General features: G+C 44.6%; 5 protein-coding genes and 1 long non-coding RNA gene across 8 annotated transcripts; 3 read left to right on the top strand and 3 right to left on the bottom strand.

The window, feature by feature from the left end:
* Positions 1 to 60: 60 nt before the first annotated feature.
* LOC148399595 (GRB2-related adapter protein-like) lies at positions 61 to 3,507 on the bottom strand. The gene is made up of 6 exons (XM_088373029.1): positions 3,376 to 3,507; positions 3,152 to 3,277; positions 2,999 to 3,096; positions 2,287 to 2,406; positions 805 to 1,117; positions 61 to 660 (listed from the first exon to the last, which is right to left on the bottom strand). Exons 2-6 carry the CDS (start codon positions 3,227 to 3,229, stop codon positions 481 to 483), a joined length of 789 nt encoding a protein of 262 aa, XP_088229155.1. The 5' UTR covers positions 3,230 to 3,277; positions 3,376 to 3,507; the 3' UTR covers positions 61 to 480.
* Positions 3,508 to 3,618: 111 nt separating this feature from the next.
* brat1 (BRCA1 associated ATM activator 1) lies at positions 3,619 to 8,440 on the bottom strand. The gene is made up of 11 exons (XM_088373027.1): positions 8,090 to 8,440; positions 7,719 to 7,867; positions 7,434 to 7,581; positions 6,450 to 6,822; positions 6,104 to 6,306; positions 5,941 to 6,047; positions 5,642 to 5,843; positions 5,439 to 5,512; positions 5,248 to 5,332; positions 4,819 to 5,081; positions 3,619 to 4,547 (listed from the first exon to the last, which is right to left on the bottom strand). Exons 1-11 carry the CDS (start codon positions 8,214 to 8,216, stop codon positions 3,795 to 3,797), a joined length of 2,484 nt encoding a protein of 827 aa, XP_088229153.1. The 5' UTR covers positions 8,217 to 8,440; the 3' UTR covers positions 3,619 to 3,794.
* Positions 8,441 to 8,499: 59 nt separating this feature from the next.
* Positions 8,500 to 13,908, top strand: LOC148399592 (eukaryotic translation initiation factor 3 subunit B). The gene is made up of 19 exons (XM_088373028.1): positions 8,500 to 8,728; positions 9,263 to 9,455; positions 9,523 to 9,642; positions 9,723 to 9,780; positions 9,927 to 10,055; positions 10,138 to 10,295; positions 10,392 to 10,523; positions 10,600 to 10,666; positions 10,740 to 10,786; positions 10,869 to 11,079; positions 11,401 to 11,473; positions 11,554 to 11,676; positions 11,760 to 11,838; positions 11,950 to 12,088; positions 12,166 to 12,291; positions 12,701 to 12,778; positions 12,896 to 13,004; positions 13,098 to 13,210; positions 13,425 to 13,908. Exons 1-18 carry the CDS (start codon positions 8,629 to 8,631, stop codon positions 13,196 to 13,198), a joined length of 2,043 nt encoding a protein of 680 aa, XP_088229154.1. The 5' UTR covers positions 8,500 to 8,628; the 3' UTR covers positions 13,199 to 13,210; positions 13,425 to 13,908.
* Positions 11,217 to 13,896, bottom strand: LOC148399593 (uncharacterized). The gene is made up of 3 exons (XR_015857917.1): positions 13,403 to 13,896; positions 13,046 to 13,235; positions 11,217 to 11,861 (listed from the first exon to the last, which is right to left on the bottom strand). It is a non-coding gene; the product is annotated as an uncharacterized LOC148399593 (long non-coding RNA).
* A 2,016-nt stretch (positions 13,909 to 15,924) lies between the features above and the next one.
* On the top strand, positions 15,925 to 20,043 carry LOC148399591 (uncharacterized). The gene is made up of 5 exons (XM_088373726.1): positions 15,925 to 16,135; positions 17,910 to 18,185; positions 18,490 to 18,750; positions 18,979 to 19,245; positions 19,471 to 20,043. Exons 1-5 carry the CDS (start codon positions 16,078 to 16,080, stop codon positions 19,701 to 19,703), a joined length of 1,095 nt encoding a protein of 364 aa, XP_088229852.1. The 5' UTR covers positions 15,925 to 16,077; the 3' UTR covers positions 19,704 to 20,043.
* A 129-nt stretch (positions 20,044 to 20,172) lies between these two features.
* LOC148399590 (carbohydrate sulfotransferase 12-like) lies at positions 20,173 to 25,662 on the top strand. 3 transcript variants are annotated; one of them, XM_088373724.1, is made up of 6 exons: positions 20,173 to 20,374; positions 22,688 to 23,276; positions 23,344 to 23,486; positions 23,791 to 23,919; positions 23,990 to 24,182; positions 25,014 to 25,662. In XM_088373724.1, the coding sequence occupies exons 2-6, from the start codon at positions 22,827 to 22,829 to the stop codon at positions 25,260 to 25,262; spliced, it is 1,164 nt and encodes a 387-aa protein (XP_088229850.1). In that variant the 5' UTR covers positions 20,173 to 20,374; positions 22,688 to 22,826; the 3' UTR covers positions 25,263 to 25,662. The 3 variants fall into 3 exon arrangements, with proteins under 3 accessions (XP_088229850.1, XP_088229848.1, XP_088229849.1); XM_088373722.1 differs by having other exon boundaries at positions 24,987 to 25,662; XM_088373723.1 differs by lacking the exon at positions 20,173 to 20,374 and having other exon boundaries at positions 22,088 to 23,276; positions 24,987 to 25,662.
* The last annotated feature ends 342 nt before the right edge of the window (positions 25,663 to 26,004 follow it).

Genomic DNA, 26,004 nt, shown 5'->3' with positions numbered 1-26,004 from the left:
TAGTTTGCATGCTCGCCAGAAAAGCAGAGGATAAGCACTACAGAAAATGGAGGGATGATGTTGTTTTTAACATATAACAAAGGTAGGAACTCCTCATATTATTATTATTTTTAGCATTTATTTATATGAACTTTATTCAGCTTCTCTGACATTTGCAGGAGCGGTATCAATACAGCAATAGTAAAATATGTATTATATTTCTAATAAAGCTTGATAAAGGGTTGTAGGAGAAAAACAGATATACATGATATATACGGATATTGTATATAAGTGTAACTTGGTCATTATAAACCATCATTTAAAAAGTTGAAACGTGCAAATGTTGAGAATTTTTTGCCGGAAAATTGAAACTGCATGATAATGATTAAAGTTTAGGTTAAGTGTGATTTGTATAGAAAGTGAAGTGACATAAAATCTGTTAGTGAGATAAAATTCAAATGCTGACACAGCTTCGTGGCGAATTTCTGATATACGTTTTTGTCAGTGGTACAACGGCTGGACGTACTGCGGCGGAAAGACCCCGACCCGTCCGCGACAGCGGCCCCTCCAGCACCTTGAACTGGAGCAGTCCAGCAGGTCGATGAGGTCACCGCGCAGGAAGTGCAGGTGGGTGGTGTGCGGCGGGAAGTAGTCGCACAGGGCATGACCCAGGCGAGGTTTCTGCATACACAAGTAGCAGGTCCGTTTATGAACATTTGATCTGGCCCACCATGTTCACAGTTACCCCCCCCAAAAATGCTTGGTACACATTTTTTTCATAACTTCATAGAACCCCCCCAACCTGTGTTAATTAAAGACTCGTACCCCCAAAACCTGTTCCAGCAGCTGCATGGAGGACGACTCTCTCAAGGGATGAGGGCCATGGAGGCGAGCCGAAGGGAGGGACTCCAGAGAGGTGCTCTTGTACGGGTTGGGATAAGGGTTACGGCCAGTGTGGGAGCTCTGGCGGTGGGACATGTCCGAGGGAGGGTCTCGGAGGCAGACCACCTTCTCCACAGCGATGCTGTGAGTCCTGTAGAAGTCCACCAGCCGATTAAGGGAACTGAAGGACTCGTCCCAGATGCAGTACTGACCGCCCCCCTCCAGCACTCGGAAATGCTCCACCCTGTCACCATAGCTGCCGGAAAAAAATGTGAGACAAAGTGAGGACAGAGCATGTTTTCTTCTTCACAGCCAATTTACGTTATCAATGCAAAAACATGCATGGTAGGCCATAAAAAAAAAAGCCTCAAACCATAATAGGATTAATTTTCTTTTTTGAACCCAATGCATTTAAATAAAAATATAATTTCACAGAAATATTCAGTAATGTCCAAAATATCATTCATATTTCCCCTTAATTCAATTTTTAAAGTTAGTTTCCTTGAAGATATTAATATTCACTGATCTACACGATAGCCAGATTTTGTCCCGGTATATTACCGCCCTCTGTTGACCGTTCTGAGTATTACGGAGCACGGTGGCATGACAGCGTCTGTATATTAATACAGCTCGCACGTGACGTCATAGGCCAGGCAGACGTTCTGTTGCGACATTCATACGTGCACGTCATGTACGCATTACACATGTGTCAATTGCATAACATACTACATGCATTTCATTAATAATATGCTCTTATGTAACGGCCCTGATTATTGAACCCATGCCATGATTAAAATGGGCCCATTGTCACTTTTGGTGACCCACATTGCAGCTTCGCGTGCAGTAAGTGTCCGTGAGGATGTGATATTTTTAGTCAAAATAGGTTCTTGCCGAACATATTTAGCCTGACATACGCACGCTCACAGACACGTGGATAGTGCAAGTTGCTAATGTGCTCACTGGAATGGAAAACAGAAAAAAAAAGCACATTGCAATCATGTGTATAGATGCCATTTGAAATATCGCTTCTGTAATAACACAGTAATTACATTGAAATAACATCATATATTTGGTACCTGAAGCATCTTCCTGACTTAATCCACCTTTTAATATCACTATTAAAATCTTACAATTATAGGGAGATGTTCAGAATCAATATGATCTAATATTATAACACAATAAAAATAAACACAGTTAAATTAAACACATCACACTGACCTGACATGTTACTTATTAAATATATTTGAAGAATGTGTGCAGATCAAATAAATTTTGAAATCCTCTATACTCCATGGGTAATGAAGGCCACACCAAAATGAAAACATTACTTTTGTCTAAATGATGCTCTTACAGTCGAACAGTAATAATAACTTAGTAATAACAGACAACGGTCTGTTGGGGGGGGGCAAGGCTGCTTTCGCTTACCTAACGGAGAGGGAGAACTCTCCAGGAGCTGACTCGCTCTCCCTGACCACAAACATGCCGCTGTCCCTCCAGTGCAGCCGGCGCTCCGCCTCCAATCTCGAAACCCGGCCCGCGAACCACCTGCAAGTACCAGCGACGACGCACAAGGAAGGCGAGAGAGAGTTAGAAAGATGGACTCGTGTAGTAATCCATTTCAATTCAATAGAATCCAACACTTATGCAAAATATCTGTTTTATTCTAATATTTTCTTCTTATGTAATATCTAGTCCCTAATTATTAGGAACAGCTGTCCCTATATGTTTTTATGCAGCTCTTGTATTGAATGGCTTTGTTCTTATATAAGAAAAAAATGAAGAACAAAAAAAAATACTACTACTACTGCTAATAAAAATGAAAATCAAAGATAATAATTTGGTCTGAATCGAAATATTACTACGTATAATACAATTTACAAAAACATTTGTAGTGACCGTCAGCTTGGGACTATTTATATGTTGTGAGGATCATTAGCACATTTATTTATGCAACCATAACGTTTTTATGAGCTCAAATGACGTGTTAAAAAGTTGACATGCAATCTAACCTTTACTTTATTGGAATACTCATTAATTATTATGAATTAATTATTTAATATAGTCAACTGCAAGGTTTTTAGTACAGCCTTATAGTCAGGCATGTGGGCATCACACAAACGACTGAAACATTTCTTACGGATGAGGCAGAAGAGAAATGTAGTTCTCCGGCACGTAGCCCCTTTTGCCTCCGATCTCTCCTGCGAACCAGCACGAATCCTCCTCCATTTCGGTCACCTACGTTACAACACGTGTTATTACGGCTCAACGGTTTCACCTCGTTAACATTTACCTTGACGATGTCCCCTTTCTGGAAGCTGAGCTCGTCCGCTTCGGATGCGACGAAGGAGAAAAGTGCCACAGCCTCCATGCTTTGGTGTCAGGAGAGGAACGAGGAGCCACCAGCAAGCACGCTTCACTTCATCAATGAGGAGGGATGACAGGAGTGAGATATGAAGATCAGCGGCGCGGATATGTGTGTTGCCACTCATTAGTTAATGAGGAGAGGTTCTCTACCCGTGTGTCCCTCTGTTCCTCCATGTGACTGAGTTTCTGTGTGTTTGCGTGTGTGTGGGTGGGGTGGGGTCAGGGGGGGTCACGTGAACGAAGCGAATGCCTGCTGTGGCTTCGACTCATGTCCGCACACATTACGGATACAGTTGAAGGCAGTGGGGCTTAAAAAAAAATTACATAATCAAATTAAAAATTGTAATACAACTAAAATAACAATATAGTCATATAAAGGGTCATTTACAATAATAATAATAAAGACAAATTTAATTTTGCTTTTTTTTCCCCCGCCTAAGTCGAATATGATGTACATTGTTATTTTCCACTATTTTAGAGATGCAAACACAATTAAATTTGCCACTCATCCTGAAACATCACCCTAAAACTCGTCATTGCAAACTTTTTGTGATGAGTGAAAATATGAGTCAATAACAGTCCACTATGACTTCTTGACCTCCGTCCTTTCTGGGGTCTGCGAGAGCACCTCCTGCGCTCAGGATGTCCTGCAGCAGAGACTGCAAGGAGTTGTGAACGTGATCGCTGCTCTGGCTCAGAAGACCCCGCCGCTCATCTAAGTCCAGTAACGTCAACACCTCGCACACGTTTACGTGGCGGCCCGCGTCTCCCTCGCTCTTCAGCAACTCCCTGATCTCCCTCCCCCAACCGTATTCAGGCAGTTCGCAGGACACGTCCATCGTCAAGGCGCTCGCCGGGGAGATTGCGTCTCTGATTGTAATGAGGAGTTCACAAGCTTTCAGCGCAACGGGTCGGTCATAGTCCACCAGGCTGCTGAGCAACGCAGAGAAGACGCCTTGACCCGCTAAAGTTCTCAATGCCGACTCTAAAGCGGCATCTGCGTCCTTGGCCGGTCCATTAACGTCCGTGTAAAATGTTGCATAAGGGTGATTCTCTGCACGGGTCCGCCTTTTGTAATCCAAAAAGGCAGAGTCCAGTAAAAGCTCGGCCAAATCCAGCATGTTCACCTTCACCTCCCAGTCCAAATCCAAGCTGCCGCACGAGAAGACCACACGTACTGACTCCAAAAGAAGTGAGGGTGGTGATGAAGGAGGGCGGGAGCAAACGAAGAACCAGGTCTTGAAGTAGTGGACCACAGCCCGCCGAGCAAAACCCTCCGTGTCCTTGTGGAGAATGTCCAACAGATGTCTCACTGTGTCAGTCTGGAGATAGAAGATGATCAAAAACAGATCATTCACTAAAGGAGGGTACATAGGTAATGCAGATAAGTTTATATATATTTTTTAAAATTTAGAACAAGGTTAATCTCTCACAAAACTAACTAAGACAAAGCCTTGCGAAAACGTCATCTATTTTAATATCAATCAGCTATGATTGAATGAATTTAAAAACCCTAAAGTAAAATTGAAATTAAAAACAAAGTACCAAAAAAAACCCTATAATATAAAAATAATAATCTCTAAATTCATCAACCTGTTCTTGAGGTAACTCAGTTTCCTGTTGCCAGCAGGGCACCAGACCCCGTGCCAGTGCTGTGACGGCACTGGCCCTCACGTAGCTCTCCGGATCCTGCAGCGCCTCCCGGAGCAGCGGGGCGGTACTGCGATTGCTCAACAAGGAGGCGTCAACCGATCCCAGGGAAGGGATGCACTGCAGCTGCCCCAAAAACTCAATGGTGGAGTCTCTCACCTCCCAACGTGGATCACAGGCACGCTTCTTTACTGTCATTAGGAGATCTAAATGAAAAGTTGTCATTTTAAATCGGAAACCGGAATCAAACCTGCACTTCTGGACATGCTAACCAATGCATCACTGTGTTGCCAATTCATGTTCAACTGATTCAAATTTCTATATAATTTCTATATAAAAAAATAGGTAGTACGCCTGATTGTTGAAAACTACCTTCTCCGAGTTGCTGCGGAATGGATGACTCCAAAGTCCAAAAACTCATCCACTGTAATAAGGCCTCGTAGGACTTTTTTAGGACCTAAGAACACAAAAACTGGACTTCCTAAAAACCTTTAAAGACTTCCTGGGACAATTATAACTCATAAAGTGACTACCACGCCATTTACAATGCAAATAGTACTTACAGCGGGGTCTGAATTGGGTTTACACAAATAATGTACCAGGATTTCAGAGACTTGGTTCGTTGTGCTGTTAGCCCCTGAAGAACAAACATCAGCAAATTTATAACTGTGTACATCTGTCGAGAATGTGAACAGTCGGTGATGTTGAAGACTCTCACGTTTTTTATTTTTATTAATTACTATTTTTTTTTTTGTTATTTTCTCACCTGGGCCGGCGCTGAGTGAAGCCAAAGCATTCAAAGCGGATATCTGAACTCTGCCACTGCTGACGATACAGCGGAAATCCTCATTTCGTCGGCCGTTGAGCGAAGGCCACGAGGAGGTCAAAGTGTCACCACTGCACATTCGTAGCAAAGCAACAACAGAGAGGACGATTATAGCCGGCGCGCACGGGAGGACGTCAAGAGGCTAAAGAAAAAGAGAGAATTATATTCATGTTAGTCCGTTTTGAGCCACTCCATGAACCACACACATCTAAATTTTTATTCATCACATTAAGTCTCACCATAAGCGCCACCTCGGGCGCCTTTCTCAGACAGGAACAGATCATGGAGATGAACGCTTTTTTATTCTTCAGCTGCGCTGCCATTGTTACGTTCTCCACAGCTAGGGCTGAAGATAGTTTTACGTAACAAATACAAACTGTCGTTTGGATGCGTACTTCGTACCTGTTCCGAGCAAGGGCTGCTCAGTGACAAAATGGAGGGGCAGCAGGAGGATTCTCACTGCCTGGCTTGTGTTGACAGCATCTCTTGATGCGCATGAGCGACTTCGGGAGAGAAACCAAGCCGCGGCTTGGACGAGGTCAAAGGGTTTGTTGACATTCAACATAGAGGACAAAAGACGCTTGGTCACGTCGTCACTCTCGGTGCTGCAAATGGCAAATTCGGAGAAGATACGAGAGATGGATATTTTAGTATATGTTGAGAAATGATATGATTATAGTATCAATTAAAAATACAGCCGATCAAAAATTGCATTCGACTATATTGCAATGTTGATATAATAGTGTACCTATATCCGGCCATAATGACATCCATTAGAGGAGATGTGATCCGACTGTCTCCTGCCTCAGCCAGCTCTTCTAGGGAGGCAGCAAGCGCCTTGAGCAGCTGTTCCCGCAGAGGGTGCTGAGCCTGTTCCAGGATCAGTGCCAGCAGACTGAGGAACCGTGCATGATCACTTGCTAGCTTGCCTTCTTTGAGTGACTCCTTTATGTGGTCAGAGGTTTGCAGGACAACAGCACTGTGGTCTTCACTGGTTTTGATACTTGCATGACCTTCTTCTGGTTGAGTGGCGAGCAGGATGTGGACCAGCAACTGCTTGGCGGCGGAAGCAACAAATATGCTTGGATCTGACTGGAGCTCTAAAAGTGGTTTGAGGAAACCTAGGCGGAAGTAAAACCATTTAATCGTTAAAACACAGTGGTGTGGGATTTGGAAAAAAAAATCTTTTTAATGCAGGTGAAATTTACTGTTCAACTAAATATAAATTAAAGATAATTATGCATGTATTTCAACAACTAGAAAACACTGCCTTCCAGGAATCAGTTTAGCTTAATGCTATCATATATGCTAATCTTAGCGTTGATCGTAACACATCCAGACAGATCAGCACAAACGTTAATAACTATTATATTACATTTTCCTGAATCTCTCACAGTAATATTAGAAGAATATCGTTGTTTGCTATATTATACTGTACTGCCTCCTAGTGGTCAAGGCGGCCATAGCTTTTATAATTGGATTGAAGCAATGAATTATGCTCATTTTTTTTCCGTATTCTATTTTTCTATCTTTTAAACAAGCACTATTATGGAGAACTCTCTTCCTTAATAAGAAGCATAAACATTTTTGTTTTGCTTTTGGAGGGGTTGATGGATTCATGTCATTTCCATACTCTCAATGGGAAAATTGATTCGACAGGAATGTTTTGAGCACAGGAATGGTCGAGGCGCCATTGCATTCTCAATGGCAGCAAAGAGAAGAGAAGACAGACCTGACTGCACAAAGAAAGTGAGCGCCTTCGGGTGCAGCAGCATTCTCTTGAATCCATAAAGCCAGCCAATACGGATGCAGGGATCATCCCAGAGCTTGGTGTCCTTCCAGTGCTTAACGCTAAAAATCACCTCCAGAACCGAGCGCTCCTGTTTGGAAAAGCAGACAGAAATTGAACCGATTGATCATTTTTCATATCTAATCTGCTGACTGGAGGGGTCACAGAAGTTCCCCAACATGCTCCTTTAAATCGTTTGATACCTTTATATAAATATTCACTGTCTACCTGGAAAACTCTGTAGCCATTCTCGGTGGCCGCCATCAGGCCGCTGAGTTTAAGAGTGAAGGAGAGGATGCTGGGATCAGAAGTGGAGTTGGAAGCCATGGTAGAAATAAAGTCTAGAAGACACGGGCAACTCTCTGGAAGTGATACACCTGCAATGAGAGACAAGGCACTATGGACCTTCAGAAGTATTAAGACTCCTAAATCGGGTTGATATAATTGATTGATTAGGTTAAGTTCACGATTAAGAAGCACATATTGCACAATATAAAATAGTGATTAATTGATTTTCACATTTGGATGTATGGGAGTTTGTGTAGCTTCTGACAAGTGCGGCTAACATTTTCACCTTTCGAGCTACAGGTAACACAAACCTGCTTCGGAGAGTTCGGTAAACCGGTCCAGTAGTTTCTCCAGGCTGGTGTCATCGGGCAGAGGCTTCCCGGAGTCCGCCAAGAGCGCGCACACGCCGGGCAGTAGTGACGCACTCTCCCGATCCATGCTTGTGTACGGATGTAATAAGACAGATGGCGGATTTATGACGTGAAAAAAATTATAAGTACTTCATAATGTACACATAAAAAGAGATGTGCTAACTTTCCCATTAGCTCGCGGGAAATCGCTTTAGGTGAACTGCTTCCGTTTCCTTCCTTTCCTGAGCTTTCAGAACCGACTTCGCTAACTTACATCAGCACGGATGCAATTGAAATGGTCCGTCCAGATGTTATACAAGTCTACTAAATTCCAGCTTCACTTCCTGGTTTGAGAACTGCTTCCTGTGCCACATTTCCGTCACGTCGTCCATTTTCACTGATACCGCACATGGTGTCACGCCGGTCGAACCGTCAGCCTCCCGTTTTTCTCTCCGATAACTTCGTGGCCACGCGCAAACACGTCCCGTTATCTGTATTAAATGCAAGAAACGGTGGATATGGTGGATGACCCAGAGTACGAGGAAGAAGAGCCGTCCTTTAGTGACCCGGAGGACTTCGAGGATGACGTCGACGACGAGGGTGAGTGGAGGCAGGAAAATCGCCGGCTTTACGGCCTGTTAGCATTATTAGCCGCACTCTCAAGGCGGAGTATCCATCGTGTTATGTCGTATACACTTTGTCATGGTTTAAAAAAAATAAAAAATACTTGAGCTCGAATAAAATATTTTGTGATGGAAAAATTCACGTTTAAAATATGACGTCTCGGTTCCATTGAAACAGCTGTATTATAATATCGCAATTACTTCCTCGATTTCCTCAATGGTAGAATCGTTGCATTCAAGAACTTTAAGAATTAAACTATAAAAGAGGTTTTTGATTATTGTTATGATGACGATGTAAAATCCGTGAGCGTGGACCAGAACAGGTCTGACAGTATTGGCCTACATTGGTAGGGATTTACTTTTCTACAGTACCACTGTGTTTTTTTTTTTTTTTTTGGTACGATTACCTCCAACAAGTGCAATATGAATTATCACGATTTAAATGCACGCACAGTGGATGCTAATGCCTCAATGAGCTTTTGAACAAATTCTCATTCATCCTTCCCTGCAGAGCTGCTGGGCGACATCCTGAAGAAGAAACCCCAGGAGGCTGACGGCATCGACTCCGTGGTGGTGGTGGACAACGTCCCGCAGGTTGGCCCGGAGCGTTTAGAAAAGCTCAAAAATGTCGTCCATAAAATCTTCTCCAAGTTTGGAAAGATCACCACCGAGTTCTACCCGGAGACCGATGGCACGACCAAAGGGTAGGACGACTCCTCTTTCTGATGGCTGAAGAAGAGCTGTATAATAGATGTATTTTTTTTCTTCCAGTTACATCTTTTTGGAGTACTCTTCGCCCAACCAGGCTCTGGAGGCGGTGAAAAACGCAGATGGCTACAAACTGGACAAGCAGCATACATTTAGGGTCAACCTCTTTACCGACTTTGACAAGTAGGTTGCTAAATCCACCGAAAATGGAAGATGTGACGTGTTTAATGTGAGTAAATCTCATATTTCTTTACGTGTTAAAGGTACATGACCATTAATGACGAATGGGAAACTCCGGAAAAGCAGCCTTTTAAAGACTTTGTAAGTGCGGAGATCAATTACTGTCTTTTAATGTCTCTTTGGTTATTCAGCCGTGTCAAATTGAAGGACTCAACTTGTGTTTCGCAAGCCCAATAAGTGTGAATCGCGACAGTTTTGCGTTGCAGCTCAACGCTTTGTATGTTCAGGGTAACATGCGGCATTGGATCGAAGACCCTGACTGCCGGGACCAGTACAGCGTGATCTACGAAGCTGGCGAGCGGACGGCCATTTTCGCCAATGATGCTAAAGATCCGATCGTCTCTGAAGAAAGGGCGGTACGCCGTTAGATGTCAATACATTATGTGTGGGGTGTGGTGGGGGGCAAAATCACGAACCCACGTCTGCGTTTGGATGCAGCGCTGGACCGAGACGTACGTGCGCTGGTCTCCCAAAGGCACCTACTTGGCCACCTTCCACCAAAGGGGCATCGCCTTGTGGGGCGGCGAGAAGTTCAAGCAGATTCAGAGGTTCAGCCATCAGGGCGTGTCCCTCATCGATTTCTCGCCTTGTGAGAGGTGAAAAAGTTGCGCAAGGCTTCCACCACGTTTCGATTGACTGCGGAATTTTGCCAAACATTTCCTCCGATGCTTTGTGTGTCTGGTGCCGTGCAGGTACGTCGTGACCTTCAGCCCGCTGATGGACACCAAAGAGGACCCGCAGGCCATCATCATTTGGGACATTCTGACAGGCCAGAAGAAAAGAGGTTTCCACTGCGAGAGCGCCGCTCACTGGCCCATATTCAAGTGAGCGTTTGTCGCCGCTTCATCGTAAGCCTGGACTGCTTCTCGCGCCGAGTTCAAACGGCTTGCTTGTTTTCAGGTGGAGCCACGATGGAAAGTTCTTTGCCAGGATGACTCCAGACACACTGAGCATCTACGAGACTCCAGTAAGACGATGAAATAGGAGACTTTGAGTTGTGTTAAATGTTCCATTCCAAACACTCCCTGTGTCGCTTTCAGTCAATGGGCCTGCTCGACAAGAAGAGCCTCAAGATCAGCGGAATCAAGTAAGGGGTTGTTCCTCCGCATGCTTTCGTGGCTACCTTGACGGCTTCTCCAAATTCCAATCTGGTACGTCTGAACGCGCAGGGACTTCTCGTGGTCTCCGGGCGACAACATCCTCGCGTTCTGGGTGCCTGAGGACAAGGACATCCCGGCCAGGGTGACTCTGATGCAGCTGCCTTCCCGCCAGGAGATCCGAGTGCGCAACCTCTTCAACGTGGTGGACTGCAAGCTGCACTGGCAGAGGAATGGAGACTACCTGTGCGTGAAAGTGGACAGGACCCCTAAAGGGACGCAGGTACGTGCAGCGAAAGGGAACGACACAAACCAAACACGGGCTTGCCTTTTTCCCCGTCGATTACTCTGTCGATGAATCGGATAGCATTTTTGTTTGAATGAGTAAAAAAAAAAAACAACAACAACAATTACTGTTTGACAATGACCATTGTTTTTCAAAGTAAAAGCATATGTTTTTAAATCTTTTGTTTCGATGAAATACAAAAGATACATCCATGTGCTTTCTCGAGCGATTGGTCAAAATTTGACAATGACGACTTGCTTACTGTGCATGCGAGTTGAAATGGCTTTCTTTTTTTCTTTTTTTTTACGTCCTATCCAGGGCGTGGTGACAAACTTTGAAATCTTCCGTATGAGAGAGAAACAAGTTCCTGTTGACGTGGTGGAGATGAAAGGTAGAAGTAGACGGGAACGACGTCTACGGGGTAACAACAAGCAAAAGCGGGCGGCGATTGAACACCTCTTTCTCGAACAGAGAGCATCATTGCCTTTGCGTGGGAGCCCAACGGCAGCAAGTTTGCGGTGCTCCACGGAGAGTCTCCCAGGATCAACGTCTCCTTCTACCACGTCAAAAACAACGGCAAGATCGAGCTCATAAGTATGTTGACCGCACGGCACGGAGAGAGCGCTTGCACGTGTCTGTAACGGCGCCACTCAGTGCAATTGTTTTGGCTTCTGCAGAGATGTTTGATAAGCAGCAAGCTAATAGCATCTTCTGGAGCCCCCAGGGACAGTTCTTGGTTCTGGCTGGACTCAGGAGGTCAGTCGAGTTGGTTTTTGTGTCTGAAAAAGGAAAAAAAAAAACCAACCCTGATGATTGGGCTCTATTGGTGCGGCACCTCATTTGATATTTGCCCTTTTTCTCCTGTAGTATGAACGGCGCGCTGGCCTTTGTGGACACATCCGACTGCACTTTGATGAACATAGCGGAGCACTACTCGGCCTCCGATGTGGAGTGGGACCCCACCGGACGCTACGTGGTCACCTCTCTCTCCTATTGGAGCCACAAGGTGCCGGGACACCTTCCGCTGCCTGTCGGAACGCCCTGCCGTTCCTGACCTTTAAATTCCCCCTCCCCGTCTTGTAGGTGGACAACGCTTACTGGCTGTGGACATTCCAGGGTCGCCTGCTTCAAAAGAACGCCATGGATCGCTTCTGCCAATTGCTGTGGAGACCCCGACCCCCGAGCCTGCTCAGTGCAGACCAAATCAAGGTAGGGCTGTTTGTTTGCTGTTGTTGGCGCCGTTGTTTTTTGTGACATAGCAGTACAAAGCTTTAAACGGCTTGCTTGGGGTGGTGACCGTTTGTACGTCTTGGGTATTGCGTGAATAAACTCCAACTCAAAACTCCAACTCAAAGGGATCCTCGGTTTACGACAGCGTCACGCTCCTTTGGCAGCAACCCAACACGTGCTGTCATCTATCACCGTTCTGATGATAACTCAAATGGATTGAGAAAATGATTCGGTCCAATATTTGTAGGAGGAAAAAAATAAATAAAAAAAATAGGATGTTGCAATTTTGGGGAAAATGGTTAGGGGGGGAAAATGAAGTGAAGACTAGACTCACGTTTTTCCGCTTTCTGATCACTAAAAATGATCTCCCTTGTTGTGTCTCTTGTAGTTGATCAAGAAAGATCTGAAGAAATACTCCAAAATCTTTGAGCAGAAGGATCGTTTGAGCCAGTCCAAGGCTTCAAAGGTTTGTTTTTTGTTTTTTTTGTGTCGAGACAACTCTCATTTCCGCGGCAACCATTGGACGCAAGTTCGCCACTCGTCAAATTGCACCGCACGTCAATGTTTGTGTCTGCGTGAGTAGGACTTGGTGGACAAGCGAAGGGCCATGATGGACGAGTACCGTCGCTACAGGGAGCAGGCGCTGCAGATCTATCGGGAGCAGAAAGAGGCCCGCATGGAGCTCCGAGGAGGTGGGGCTGCATTTCCAATCTCCTGATTACGGATGACCTACCTCATTGCTCTGCTCCTGTGTGCTCACTCGCGTCTTCTCACGATTGTTCTAGGAGTTGACACCGACGAGCCGGACAGCAACGTGGACGACTGGGAGGAGGAGACCATTGAATTTTTTATCAACGAAGAAATCATTCCCATCGGAGATCTGTAGTCCCCTACGCAGGTACCGACGAGGTTGATTTACGCTGCTGCAATGGCGAGGAGAACCAAATGACGTTTGAAGTCGTAGAATGGAAAGTGTTAGTGGAAGTCGGACGGATGACTAAAACGATCGATTTGATCGATGATTTGATGACCTCGTAATTTTCTGGTCCCGTTAATACCTTTAAGAGAAGAAATACACACTCTACCTTACCTTTATTTTCTCTCCGGCGCAGTCCATCCGTTTTTGTGTGGAAGAGAAACGCGGCGGCATTGACTGGAGAAGGACGACGACGACCACGCTGTGAATTTTGGGCTTCGACGTCCCGAGTCTCGACATTCACCTTCTAGTGACATCATCAGAGCACGCCTGGCGGATCAACGGCCACATAAAGGGACCGACTCATCACCTGCCTCCCCCCCCCACCCCCGGTCTTCTTGCCCTTCGTGGGACTTGATATTTACTAATAGCGCCCCCTGTTGTTTAATTGGACTCGGGAGCGGTTCCAGAAATGGCCTCTGTCGTCATGCTGACGTTAAGTCGGCGTGCGGCGCAGAGTGCCTTAGCAGTGGGGTGTGGAGGTGCTAAACATATTGCCTTGTTAGTGAGTGTGCTGATGTGGCGCTATAGTGGCTTGTATCCTCCTCCTTTCAGACTCGCCTTTCACACAGGGAGGGGGTGCGCAGCGGGAATAACTTTCAATAAACAGTCGGACGAGATTGCATTGTGTTTTTATTATCATCATTTTTATTATCACCACTTGATATTTTTTATTTCATTTGCAGGGGAATCAAATGATAACTATTGGCGGGATGGGAACTTGCGAGCAGCTCAGGATATTAGAAAGCAGTAGTTGACTTGAGAAAATGGAACTCTATCATCGTTCATTACTTTATATGGCAAATATGCGACGGGCTTCCTTTTTTTTTTGAAATAGTTTTTGGGGGGGAATAAATAGAGGCTTTTTGTTTGTGGGCCCTCGAGGCACTGTTAGGAATGCTGGCTCTAATCATGGGAGTGTGGTCGCCAGACAATTTTGTCCCATTCCGCATATTAGTGAGACATGTACAAATGTTCGGTCCAAACTTTCGGGATTCATAAATCAAGTCCTGTGTATGCTGACTTGCACTGTTACTTAACAAATAACCGTCCATTTTCCGTCGCGCTTGTCCCCACAAGGGTCGCGGGTGTTCTGGAGCCGAACCCAGTAGTCATCGGGCGGTTGGTGGGAGACACCCTGAACTGGTTGGCAGCCGATCGCAGGGCACCTTTTCCAAACACTGCCGTGTAAACGTAGAAGACATTGCGACACGTTCAGAGTAGTTGTAATAGCTGAAAGGCATACTCAAACTCCCCCCATTGCAATTTGTGAATTTTAGTTTTCTGCGGAGTTACATTGTTGAGGTGCTTATGATGTACTATGGTTCTTGGGAGTATTCTCTTTGAATACAGTGTCTTGGAAAATCCTAATTGGCCCCTGCGCGTCTAAAGGTGATTTCACATGCCACCAGGTGCTTCGAATTAGAGTTCAAAAAGTCTTTTTTTTTTTTAAGGTAACCGGCAATGGCATTTTGTAGCGGCACTAGAAAAAAACCCACGTTTTTTTTTGTATCCACGCAAACAATAAAAACCAATCCGGCGTAAACATCAGTGCAGTGGTTCTTAACCTGGGTTCGATCGGACCCTGGGGGTTCGGTGAGTCGATCTCAGGGGTTCGGCAGAGCCTCCACTGCGGAGGTCCGAACACGCCTGATTCATCGTATAAATTTGTGATGACGCTTATCTGAACTGGTCTTGCGAAAGCAACAGCAGAAGCCACAGTGTGTAATTTGTTGTGAGTTCATGCATTGTGTTGGTGTTGTTCTTTGAACAAGCTCATTTTGTGCACCAGCGAAAAAAAACATCGATGTCTTGAATTTGAAAAAATGACTTTTAGCTTTCACTAAAGAGGGGTTCGGTGAAAGCGCATATGAAACTGGTGGGGTCCGGTACATCCAACAAGGTTGAGAGCCACTGCATCAGTGGGATGAACAAAATCGTAATGAATCCCCACTCCGATATTGTTACAATAAAATCTTTTTTTATCTTTGCAGGATTTGTTTCCGAAAGATGGCCTGTGCATTGCTTACATAATCGTGTCCAAACAATTTCGGGCTTAAGATGTCCACATCTCACAAAGGAAAAACAAGCCATGGCACCAATGGTACGCAAGTGAAATCATAGAGGCTATTTCAGTGACGTTCCATTCCTTTATGAGAGGCTATTTCAGTGACGTTGCATTCCTTTATGGTCTTTGTGTGTGTCCACAATCGTCGTCATTGTGATATATATATATATATATATATATATATATATTTTTAGTTATTTCTTAATTAGGTTGGATGTCTTTCTGATCGCGACGATTTCTACTGCTGCCACTAAAGGCACCACCGGGATAAGGGGCACCCGAATGTCGAGGAGATGGCTCTGTATCCGTTGAGTGGATTTGGAAAAGAATCGAAAAGACTTCTGAAAGGACAAAACGTGCCGCTCGCCGTGACTCGGAAGCGCAACAGTTATGACATTCCGTAAAGACTTTAAAGAGACGAGCAAGCAGCTGTATGGCGTAAGACAAAGGGGGTTATATAAGGTTACGCGGCCGCTTTTGCGTACGTGTAGCACGCGCGCACTCGTCATAAAGTTCCCAAATGCAGCCAATCAACGAGCAACAAATGTGCAAACTTTCGACGCGCCATTGAAGATGACGGCGATTGAGCGCTTTATAGAGGCTCGCTCGCTGAGCTCTTTCGGCTTGTTTGATTCAGTGGATTGGCCTGCTCGCACCTCCAGATCCAGATCCAGCTCCAGCGCCGAACGCTCCCTCCTTTCCTGGTCGTCCTCGAAAGAAGATGAACTTCTCCAAGCTGCTATGCTTGGTGCTCGTGTACAGCCAGCAACTTGGTCAAGGTAAGGGCGTTGAATTCAATTCCTATGTTGCTAACCATTTTGCGCAAGCTTTTAGGCGCATGAATAAAACTGGATTTAGGAGACTTAGGACTTTGTTGTGTGTGTGTGTGTGCCTTGCTTTTTCTCTGCCACATCACTTATACACTATAAAGACTAAATTCGGATTTTTGTTAACAAATTGAAATACTTTTTGAAATACTTTTTCATTTTCAAACAGAACATGGCGTTTTTTTAAAATCTAGATAACATGTTCCCTTGATTTCAAACAAAGCCTATATTTAAAAAAAAAAAAAATCGAAACCACTCGTGGAAACTTTAATAGCAAACTATTAGGAATTAATTCAGATTTTTGTTTTAAACAATTAAAGGAGTCACATTTTACATTTCCCAACCAAACATGGCGTTTTTTTTTTTAATCTAGATAACATGTTCCCTTGATTTCAAAGAAAGCCTATATTTTAAAATAAAAATAATCAAAACCACTCATGGAAACTTTAAAAGCAAACTATTAGGAATGAATTCTGATTTTTGTTTTACACAATTCAAGGGAGTCACATTATACATTTTCCAAGCAAACATGGCGTTTTTTTAATCTAGATAACATGTTACCTTGATTTCAAAGAAAGCCTATATTTAAAAAAAAAAAAATCAAAACCACTCGTGGAAACTTTAATAGCAAACTATTAGGAATGAATTCCGATTTTTGTTTAAAGGGAGTCACATTGTACATTTTCCAACCAAACATGGCGTTTTTTGAATATAGATCATTAAAATGTGTTACCTTGATTTCAAAGAAATTCTAAAAAAAAAATCACATTATACATTTTCCAACCAAACATGGCGTTTTTTGAATATAGATCATTAAAATGTGTTACCTTGATTTCAAAGAAATTCTAAAAAAACAAAAACGAAAACATTCCAAACCACTCGTGGAAACTATCATTGCAAACACTGTTAAGACTGAATTCAGACCTTTTTTCAAACAATTAAAAGACATGATTTTAAAGAAAGCCTTGAAAAAAAAACATTCAAATGTCTTTAAGACTAAATTCAGATTTTTTTTAAACAAATAAAGGAAATCACATTTTGCATGTTCAATAATCAAAATGTTACCAAAGAACCCCTATTTAAAAGAATACTTCAATATAGTATCTTATAAATATATAAGAATATTTAAAACCACTAATTGCAAACGGTCTACACTATAAAGAATCAATTTAGATTTTTTTTTTAATTTTTCAAACAGCACATGCTTTTTTTTTCTCTAATCCAAATGTTAATTTGGTTTCACAGAAAACCTATAAAACAAAACATTTCTAACCGCTTTCATGACAAAACATTTCGAACCGCTTTCATTGCAGTCAGTATACACTATTTCGAATAGATTTGGTTTGTTTTACCACCAAAAAAAGACCAATAATCACATTTTGCATTTTCAAACAGAACATGACGTTTTTTGTACAAAATAATAGATTCAGAAACCAAGGGAATCACATTTTGCTTTTACAAACACAACTTGGTGGGGAGGGAGGAGTAGAGGTCATCCAAATATGTTCCCTTTGTTTTTGTTTGAAACAACACTCCTCGAAAAGAAGACAAGACCGACACAATTCGGATCCAGTGGTGTCACGTAAATAACAAAGACAACAATTTACAATGGCAAAATTCATATTCAGGAATGAACATGGCAAATAGCCATTCTTTCCTCAAATGTGTACTTTGCACACAGACCAGACCAGAGTGGGTGATACTTTGCCCTCTTCTGCTTTTGCAGTGCTGGTGGAGGGGACACCAGAATGCGAGGGCAACACTGCTGGCACAGCTGTGCCGTGCAACGGCAAGAAGGGCGGAGCGCTCAAATTGAAAGTCAATGGCGCTCTTCCTACCAGTGTGACTCTTGCCACCTGGCAGAAGGGAGCGAGCGACATTACCCCCAGCAACAAGTACACGATGGAGGGCAAAGACCTGACGATCAGTACCCTGGATGTACCGGACGATGGAGAGTACACGGCCAAAAACGTATCACCAGTGGAAAAGTTCAAGGTCAAAGGTTAGATGTTGCAGGACAGCCGCTGGCCGCACGAAAGCTTCTTGTGCACCGTTTCCTTCGCATGTTTTAGGAATGTGTGTGTGTGTGTGTGGGGGGGGGAGGCACGCCCACAGGGACAACACGCACACACTCCACACAGGGAAACTCTTATGCTCAGGAGAAAAGTTGGAGAAAAATGTCCAAAATTTGACCAAAATACATCTCGGCGTCCTTTTCAAAGGGTCCACTTAGCGCCACAGTCTTTGCTCCAATGTACTTTGCGCACAGACCAGAGTGAGTGATTCTGCTTTTCTTGTGCTGGCAGTGGTGGACTGCTTAGGTGGCACCAGCGCCACACCCGGGCTGTGCCAGGGCAAGCCGGATGGCATCATCAAATTGGGGCTCAAAGACGGAACTGTCGCGTCAATCAAGTGGAAGAAGGGGGAGGACCTGATTTCGGCCGACAACTCCAAGTACCCAGATGGAGTCACCGAGGCTACCCTGACGATCAAGAACCTGGGCGACGACGACGAGGCAAAGTTCACGGGCGGCACCAACGGCGACGGAGAACATTTTTCCGTCCAAGGTTTGATGTTGCAGGAAAGCCGGTCGCCACACGAAAGCTTTTTGTGCACCATTTCTTGATATAGGCACAATCACGCACGCACACACATTTGCAGGCTTGAGTGAGAAAAACTAGAAGGTGCACATGACAGCACCTTAGCCAAATGATTACCAAACAATTTTGCTAAATGTACACTCACAATCCATCCCGTGTTACCAGAATGTACATCTGCTTTTCTTGTGCTGGCAGTGGCCGACTGCTTTGGAGGAGAAACGGGATCTACCGTGATATGCAATGGCAAGCGGGGCGAAAACCTCAAATTGAGAATCTCAGGATCAGTTTCTACTGGTATTGTCACCTGGACGAAAGTGGACGGCGATCTCCCCACCGGCTGCGTGAAACCAGGAACCAAGGAAGAAGGTCTGATACTCAACACCCTGGCACCAGCCGACAAGGGAACCTACAAGGCCACCTACAACACCGACCAGACTGAGTCCTTCACTGTCAACTTTCCGGGTGAGTTTGATGTTGCACAATCCACTCGGTGGTACGAGACCCGAAAAGCTTTGATTGAGCCGGAACCATTTTGCATTTCATTGGCAGTGGAAGCTAACCAAGAAGCTAGCCCATTCAGCGGCACTTTTTCCTTTACAAAGCGCACTCGCGGTGCTGCGCGCAAAAGTGTGCGGCAAGTTCAAACGTTGCCAGCTGACCTTTTCCAATTGCCATTCTCCCATTCAGATCCGAAACCGAGCGACAGCAGCCTCACCACCAAAAAGCCGACAACTACGGGCGGCGGCGGCGGCGGCGGCGGCCGCGACAATACCACTGACACAGTTGTTGTGCACAACAACAATTCCGGAGGCGGAGGCGGCAGCGGCGCCGGCGGTGGCAGCGGCAGCGTCCTGTCCTACTCACCTGCTCTGCTGGTGACGGTCACCCTGGTGCATCTGCTGCTTCAGCTGGCCGCCTAGAAGACAGCACAGCACAGCACGCTGAAGGTGGAGGCAGAAAAAGCCAGCGCCAGGCAGCCCGCCCGCCCGCCCGCCATTGATTGGTCTCTGCATGCATTCTCCGACCATTGATTTGCCACTGTACATTTTGCCATTGAATTGCCACCATAGGCGCATTTAGTCGTTGATTAAGCTTACATTTGCTGCCACTGTAGGCGCATTTAGTTAGTTGGTAAGTTTTGGCGCATTTAGTCATGGATTAAGCTCATGCATGGAGTTAGATTTGCTTTTTCTTTGATTTGCTGCATTTTGCTGCTCGATTGTTCTTTTTTCCTTATCTTCAATAAAGTCGTCGATCTTTGTTTGTTTTGAATGAGCTCACTCACAAACGGCGGCTACATTTAGGGCTTGTTTTCCCCCCTTAACGTTTTTTTCCTCACGTAAATATGTATTTAAGTATGTGTGTGTGTTTGTGTGTGCGCGCTCGCGTTTGTGGGTTCAATCTCGCGAGAAGAACCATCTTATGGCGCTCGCACCGCCTCGAGTCCGATTCCACCATCCAGCAAAGCAAGCAGCCTCCCATCCCTCGCCCTCCCCACAAAGCTTACCCGGCCGGCAGCTCTCACCACGGGCCTGAAGGACGGCCACACACCGCTGCCAGTCGACCGGCCGCCATGGAGCTCATCTGCCGGGTAAGTAACAAAACAACAAAACCCTCAATTCGATTCGGGATGTATTGAATTGATTGATATACGTCATGTTAAAGGAGGTTTAATCGCCGCCACGATGCTCCCTCCCGGTGTGAAGGGAGTGAAGGGAACAGAAGCGGTCTTTCTTCCCTCTCTCAATGGGGAGCTGGATGAAAGGATTGACGGGGAGACGAGCTTATTTTCTCGGCGGTTGCCGCTGGATGTGATGGAGGAAGAGCGCCAAAGTGTTTTTACGCATGAAAGGTCACATTGTAGCCCGTTTAGTGGTCGCAAAAATAAGCTTGGAAAAGAAGGGAAGAGCAGCAATCTTTCGGGGGTGATTACAATCATAAGATATCGCGGTCCGTCATGATGCGCGTGCAATGTGACACTTTGTGGATGTTCTTCAAATAGAAGCACCAAGTCAACACGGAGTGTTTGGAATTGGAAAGAAACCACAAGCAAGTGGAACAAAAACAAGTTCCTCTCTTTTCCAGGAGCTGGCTGGCTGACTGGCTGGCTGGCTGGCCGGCCGGCCGGCTGGCTTGCGTGCGTCCTCTGCGTCTTTGCTTATTTTACCAGCAAAACCAGGCGTTCCACCAGCAGACATTTCTCGTGCTTCCAAATACAATCATTTAAAAAAAAAAAAAATCCGACACTCGCGCTTCAAAAACTTCTTACAAGTACAGCCTAAAAAACATGGCTCTTCTGTGACTGGTTTTAATCTTCAAATGTCCTTACGGTTTGTCGCATGGACTCATTTGTTACACACGGATTGAACATGAACATTGCGCTTAAATAAAAGGAAATAAAAAGACGAATTCATAGCAGCTTGAAAAGAATACCTTAAAATAATCCCAACGTAATATCACTTGATCACCCTTAGAGATGAATGAAAATAGGATCTAAAATTTAGATCCTATTTTGATTCAGTTTTTATTATATTTATTTTATTATTTAGATTCTAAATAAATGTGGCGGGCCGTATCTGGACCCCGGGCCTTGACTTTGACACCTGTGCTCGAAACGGTCACATTTAGTGAGGTTTAGTATTCTGCCTAAAAAAAAAATCTTCATTTTGCCCTGTTTTATTGCTTCTCCTCCATTTTTTGTTTGTTTGTTGGATTTGGGCGATGATATTCTTCATGTAAAATACGTGCCTTGGCCCGATGGAAATTTGGATGGAAACACTGGTCTAGACTGACTCGAGTGAAGGTGATCAACCCCCTCGCCTCCGTTTGTTCACAACTCCGTGACAGCTGAGGGCCCACAGTAGGCCCACTGTACTTCCCACAGCCCCTCGGGTCACTTCCACCCTCCCGTCCTACAAAAATAGACAAAAAGAGCTCTAGTATAGAGCGTGGTGTCGTCATCTAACGCTGTCACTGCATTGTGTTTTAATCGTGCTTTGTTCCCACGCACTGCATACGGAGACTTTGGCGAGCACATTTTGTCCTTGGTTCTGCAGAGGACGTTCGTCTGACACAGTACTAGTAGGTACGCGTGCAGGGCACACGCAACCCAATCCGAAATGGAGTCGTTCAGTTTAAGATAGAGATAACAGTGACAGATAGAAACTGGTTGGGAAGAGGGCACAGTGGGAATACCGAGGATTACGTGAGACCAGACGGTGTCCTAGTTTAACATCTTTCTATGTTGATCCTTGTACATTGGGGCATTTTTATATATATATATATATGTATATATATATATATATATATATATATATATATATATATATATATATATAATTAAAAAAAGCCAAATTGTACGCTATTTGATATAGATATAGGTTTACGGTCTTGCTCTTTTTCAGATTTATTTTTGCTGCAGTTGATAACTCCACTTTGGTCATGCTCTTATGGATTGGTGTAATTCCACGTTTGACCAGTAGATGGCAGTCTAAATAGTTTGATGGTATAAATTGTGAAAGAACAAAATGAGCTTTGCGCAAAACACACTGAATATTTGATCCCCCCCCCCCCCCCCCCATGGAGTTCAGTGTGCATCAATTATATGCACATTTTCTCGATTTGCAGGCAAAAGCAAATTATGGGCAACAGCTTCATGTTTCTTGCTAAACACTTTCTCACAATGTTGAGATATTGCCAGCATTTTCTTCTTCATCTTCTTGAAATGCTCAGCCCAACTAAGGCCACAACGTCAACATCTTATTCAAATTTACGACGTCAAAAGATTTGTTGTTTCAATGAAACCGCAATGACCTCACTCACTCCATACTCGGGCTTGAGCAGTTTTACTCTGTTGATATTACAAAAAAGCCAAAATAGAAATCACATTTCCTGCTTGTGTCAGCTGCAGTTGCTGAGCAGGAAGCGTCTCCTTCCGTGATAGACGTCCTGCGCCATGGAGCTCAGATAACCTCTTCCTCTTTTCTGCACCAATCTCGGCCCCCCCCCCACCACCACCCTCCCGGAGCTTCCGCACTTTAACCATGGGAACGTGGCACGGCCTGCGCGTGGCGTTCATCCTGGGCGCTCTCTTCGCGATCTTGCTCATCATCGTCTACTGGGACGACGTGGGTGGTGGCTTCAACCTCTACCCTCTGCGGGACCGCAAACACGAGCGTTGCCCTCAGACTGACACGGTCCGCTCGCACCCGCCCCCCACCCTCCCATCATCCTTTGCGGGAATACCCAGCACCACGTGGGCCAACAGAAGTCTGCTGCAGCCGGGAAGAGAGGATGAGAAGGAGGAAGAGGACGAGATTCGGGATTCGGACGGAAGCCAAGAGCAGATTGCGAGGAAGCGGAGGATCTCCGATGTGTGTTCGGGGACGGACTTTCCCGGAAGGACCCGTGCATTTGAGCAGATCCCAAACAGGGAGTTGGACCACCTGATAGTCGACGACACGCATCAAATCATCTACTGCTATGTTCCCAAGGTAGCTAATATGACCACATGCGCTTCTGCGACTTAAAAAAAACATTTGGTATCGAATGTCTGCTCAGGTGGCGTGCACCAACTGGAAGAGGGTGATGGTGGTGCTGGCCCAGTCTCTGGTCTCGCCCGTCTCAGGAAAGCCTTACACCGACCCGGAGTTGGTTCCTCCGGACGTCGTCCACAATTCCTCGCTTCACCTCACTTTTGCCAAGTATGACACATGCGTGATTGATTACCTCTACCGGGTCCAAATATTAGATGAGCACTTGGTAGAACCTATTTTTCTTATTTGTATATTAAATGTTGCTTCATAATGATGCCGTAAGCTTTATAATATTGATAATAAATTCACCCAAGCTGCTACGACTTTGTTCCTCGATGCCACAAGATGGCGCCAAAGCAGCGTTTTAGGATTAGAGATGGCTTTGGTCTGAGCACAAAAGGAGAGCCTCAGTGGGGAATGAAGAACAGGAGGACCAAATGGTGAACAGTAATACAAAAAATGTATCCACCAGGTTCTGGCGTCATTATGGTTCTCTATCCCGCCACCTGATGGCGCTCAAGCTCCAGCACTACACCAAGTTCCTGTTTGTACGGGACCCCTTTGTCCGCCTTATTTCAGCCTTCAGGAACAAGTTTGGAAGGTGCGACAACTCAAGTCATACTGGGTCACATGACGGACTTATTCAACTCATCTTCTGTTTTGACCATCAGGCCCAATGAGGACTTCTACCGCCAGTTTGGCTCTGTCATTCTGCGTCGCTACGGCAACCTATCGGGGAGTTTGCCGGAAACGGCGGCTGAGGCTTTTGCGTCTGGGATCAAACCCACCTTCCAGCAGTTTGTCTCGTACCTGCTGGATGAGGACACGGAGAAGGAGAGCGTCTTTAACGAACACTGGCGCCAGGTAATACAGCACAAGACATCGCATTTCCTGAGTGCAACTTGCAAAATCAAAAATGTGCGTTAAGAAACTGATATTTGAACAGCCTCATGTAGACGAGCAAACAACATGACACATTCTTTCTATTATTGTTTGTGAAGTTCTTCTTTGTGTGTCTGTTGACATCATACTGCCCTCCGGTGGCCAAGATGTGAACACCATGGTAATTGAAGCAAAAAAAAAAAAGTGGGGTGAAAAGGGGGACAAAAGTCAAAAGTTGTCAAAATAACTACTCAGTTAAAGTACATATACTTCACGTACAGTTTTCCCACCACTGCTTGATCGTAACGAAATGCCAGTCGGGTGTACCAGTGACCTAATGCATATGTTTACATTCTACTATTTTATATTGCTGCCATAAAGTGCACAGTGTGCTAATGTCAACTTTATTTTGGCAGGTGTGTTACTTATAATAAATGCACCATTTTATACAGTTTCGCTTCAACAATGACACACTTGTGAGATTGCAGCCAACTTTGAATACCTCACTTAGCAAATACGGCTGTAAATCTTTTCGTAAACATAGTGCAAAGACAACAATGCCTAGTTTTGATTGACATAGAAGACTTTAAAAACTTTACAGGCTCCGGGTTGAGTCCATGATCCTCTCGAGTGATGGTTATATGGTTTGTTCCTTTAAGTGTTTACTTTAATTGTGAAAGTTAGTTGTATGGTTTGTTTTTCTAGGGCAGTGGTTCTCAAGTGTTTTACGCCAAACCTAATAAGGCGGTGTACTCCATGAAATGAATGCTTGTGTATTTATTTTAGGTTTACCGTCTCTGCCATCCATGCCAGGTGAAGTACGACTTCATCGGGCGACTGGAAACGCTGGAGACGGACGCCGAGCATCTTTTGAAGCTTTTGCAAGTGGATCACCTGCTGCGGTTCCCCTCTGGGGCGAGAAACCGAACAGCGGCCAGCTGGGAACGGGACTGGTTTGCCCAAATTCCTGTTTCAATGAGGACAGAGCTGTACGAGCTTTACCGACCAGACTTTGAGCTGTTTGGCTACCCCAAACCTGACAGCGTGCTACGCCACCAGTAGGGCCAAGCCCCCCCCGATGAAAAAAAAAAAAAAAAAGCCTTCCAAGATATGTCTGCAATGCTGTTAGAGCAAATACCTCATGAGACGACAAGTGCCTGCCAGTATTATTTTTGTATTTTCGTCTCAGCTGTCACTTCAAAGCTACTCTTACGCTTCATTTGCCCATGTTAAAGCACTTTGGTGTTTTTTTTTTATAAATTATGGGCGGATTAGGGTTTGATTGATTGATTGATTGATTGATTGATTGATTGATTGATTGATTGAACTTTATTTATCCCACAGTGGGGAAATTTGCTTGTCACAGCAGCGTACAAGAAACAAGTGCCAAATGTAAAAATGGATAAACAGGATAAGATATAAGAATTTATTTTGCTGGGTAATAAAAATGCGATTGCAAGAATTTGAATTTTGGATACTTTCAACTTGCTGAGGGCAGTGGATTTCATAATGGTGTGTTGTGGCAGAAGTAAGAAACACATGTTGGCAACAAGTGAATCCAGACACAAGAGAATAAAGACATTATTATGCACAAATAACATAATAAAAGAAACACTCTCTTAAATATACAGATAAACCATATTTATCAATGAATAGATTTTCAAGCCCGCCAATTATAATATACACTAAAATATATTTTGTAATATCGAAAAATGCTGAGAGGAGATTTCTGACAGGGTTCTGGCCCCCCTCCTGGCCTCTCCATCATTTCAAATATGTATAAAATATTTTCTCCCTTTAACCC

This window comes from Syngnathus floridae, chromosome 4 (genome assembly GCF_059516105.1).
Source record: "Syngnathus floridae isolate MCC-2025c chromosome 4, RoL_Sflo_1.0, whole genome shotgun sequence".
Classification (NCBI taxonomy): Eukaryota; Metazoa; Chordata; class Actinopteri; order Syngnathiformes; family Syngnathidae; genus Syngnathus; species Syngnathus floridae.
The sequence above is the reverse complement of the archived record's forward strand: the minus strand, read 5'-3'. Positions and strand labels throughout refer to the sequence as shown.

What these genes read in the sequence shown, in the direction of transcription:
- LOC148399595 (XM_088373029.1), bottom strand. Translation starts at nt 3,229, where the DNA reads ATGGAGGCTGTGGCACTTTTCTCCTTCGTCGCATCCGAAGCGGACGAG. An exon ending in AGAAAGGGGACATCGTCAAG is followed by an intron (nt 3,097 to 3,151) that starts GTAAATGTTAAC and finishes GTTGTAACGTAG; the next exon opens with GTGACCGAAATGGAGGAGGA. An exon ending in TGCTGGAACAGGTTTTGGGG is followed by an intron (nt 661 to 804) that starts GTACGAGTCTTT and finishes TTGTGTATGCAG; the next exon opens with AAACCTCGCCTGGGTCATGC.
- brat1 (XM_088373027.1), bottom strand. Translation starts at nt 8,216, where the DNA reads ATGGATCGGGAGAGTGCGTCACTACTGCCCGGCGTGTGCGCGCTCTTG. An exon ending in TACCGAACTCTCCGAAGCAG is followed by an intron (nt 7,868 to 8,089) that starts GTTTGTGTTACC and finishes CTCTCATTGCAG; the next exon opens with GTGTATCACTTCCAGAGAGT. An exon ending in GTCATTATGGCCGGATATAG is followed by an intron (nt 6,307 to 6,449) that starts GTACACTATTAT and finishes TGCCATTTGCAG; the next exon opens with CACCGAGAGTGACGACGTGA.
- LOC148399592 (XM_088373028.1), top strand. Translation starts at nt 8,629, where the DNA reads ATGCAAGAAACGGTGGATATGGTGGATGACCCAGAGTACGAGGAAGAA. An exon ending in AGCAGCCTTTTAAAGACTTT is followed by an intron (nt 9,781 to 9,926) that starts GTAAGTGCGGAG and finishes TTGTATGTTCAG; the next exon opens with GGTAACATGCGGCATTGGAT. An exon ending in GGACCCCTAAAGGGACGCAG is followed by an intron (nt 11,080 to 11,400) that starts GTACGTGCAGCG and finishes CGTCCTATCCAG; the next exon opens with GGCGTGGTGACAAACTTTGA.
- LOC148399591 (XM_088373726.1), top strand. Translation starts at nt 16,078, where the DNA reads ATGAACTTCTCCAAGCTGCTATGCTTGGTGCTCGTGTACAGCCAGCAA. An exon ending in GGAAAAGTTCAAGGTCAAAG is followed by an intron (nt 18,186 to 18,489) that starts GTTAGATGTTGC and finishes TTGTGCTGGCAG; the next exon opens with TGGTGGACTGCTTAGGTGGC. An exon ending in CTTCACTGTCAACTTTCCGG is followed by an intron (nt 19,246 to 19,470) that starts GTGAGTTTGATG and finishes TCTCCCATTCAG; the next exon opens with ATCCGAAACCGAGCGACAGC.
- LOC148399590 (XM_088373722.1), top strand. Translation starts at nt 22,827, where the DNA reads ATGGGAACGTGGCACGGCCTGCGCGTGGCGTTCATCCTGGGCGCTCTC. An exon ending in TCTACTGCTATGTTCCCAAG is followed by an intron (nt 23,277 to 23,343) that starts GTAGCTAATATG and finishes ATGTCTGCTCAG; the next exon opens with GTGGCGTGCACCAACTGGAA. An exon ending in CTTCACCTCACTTTTGCCAA is followed by an intron (nt 23,487 to 23,790) that starts GTATGACACATG and finishes TGTATCCACCAG; the next exon opens with GTTCTGGCGTCATTATGGTT.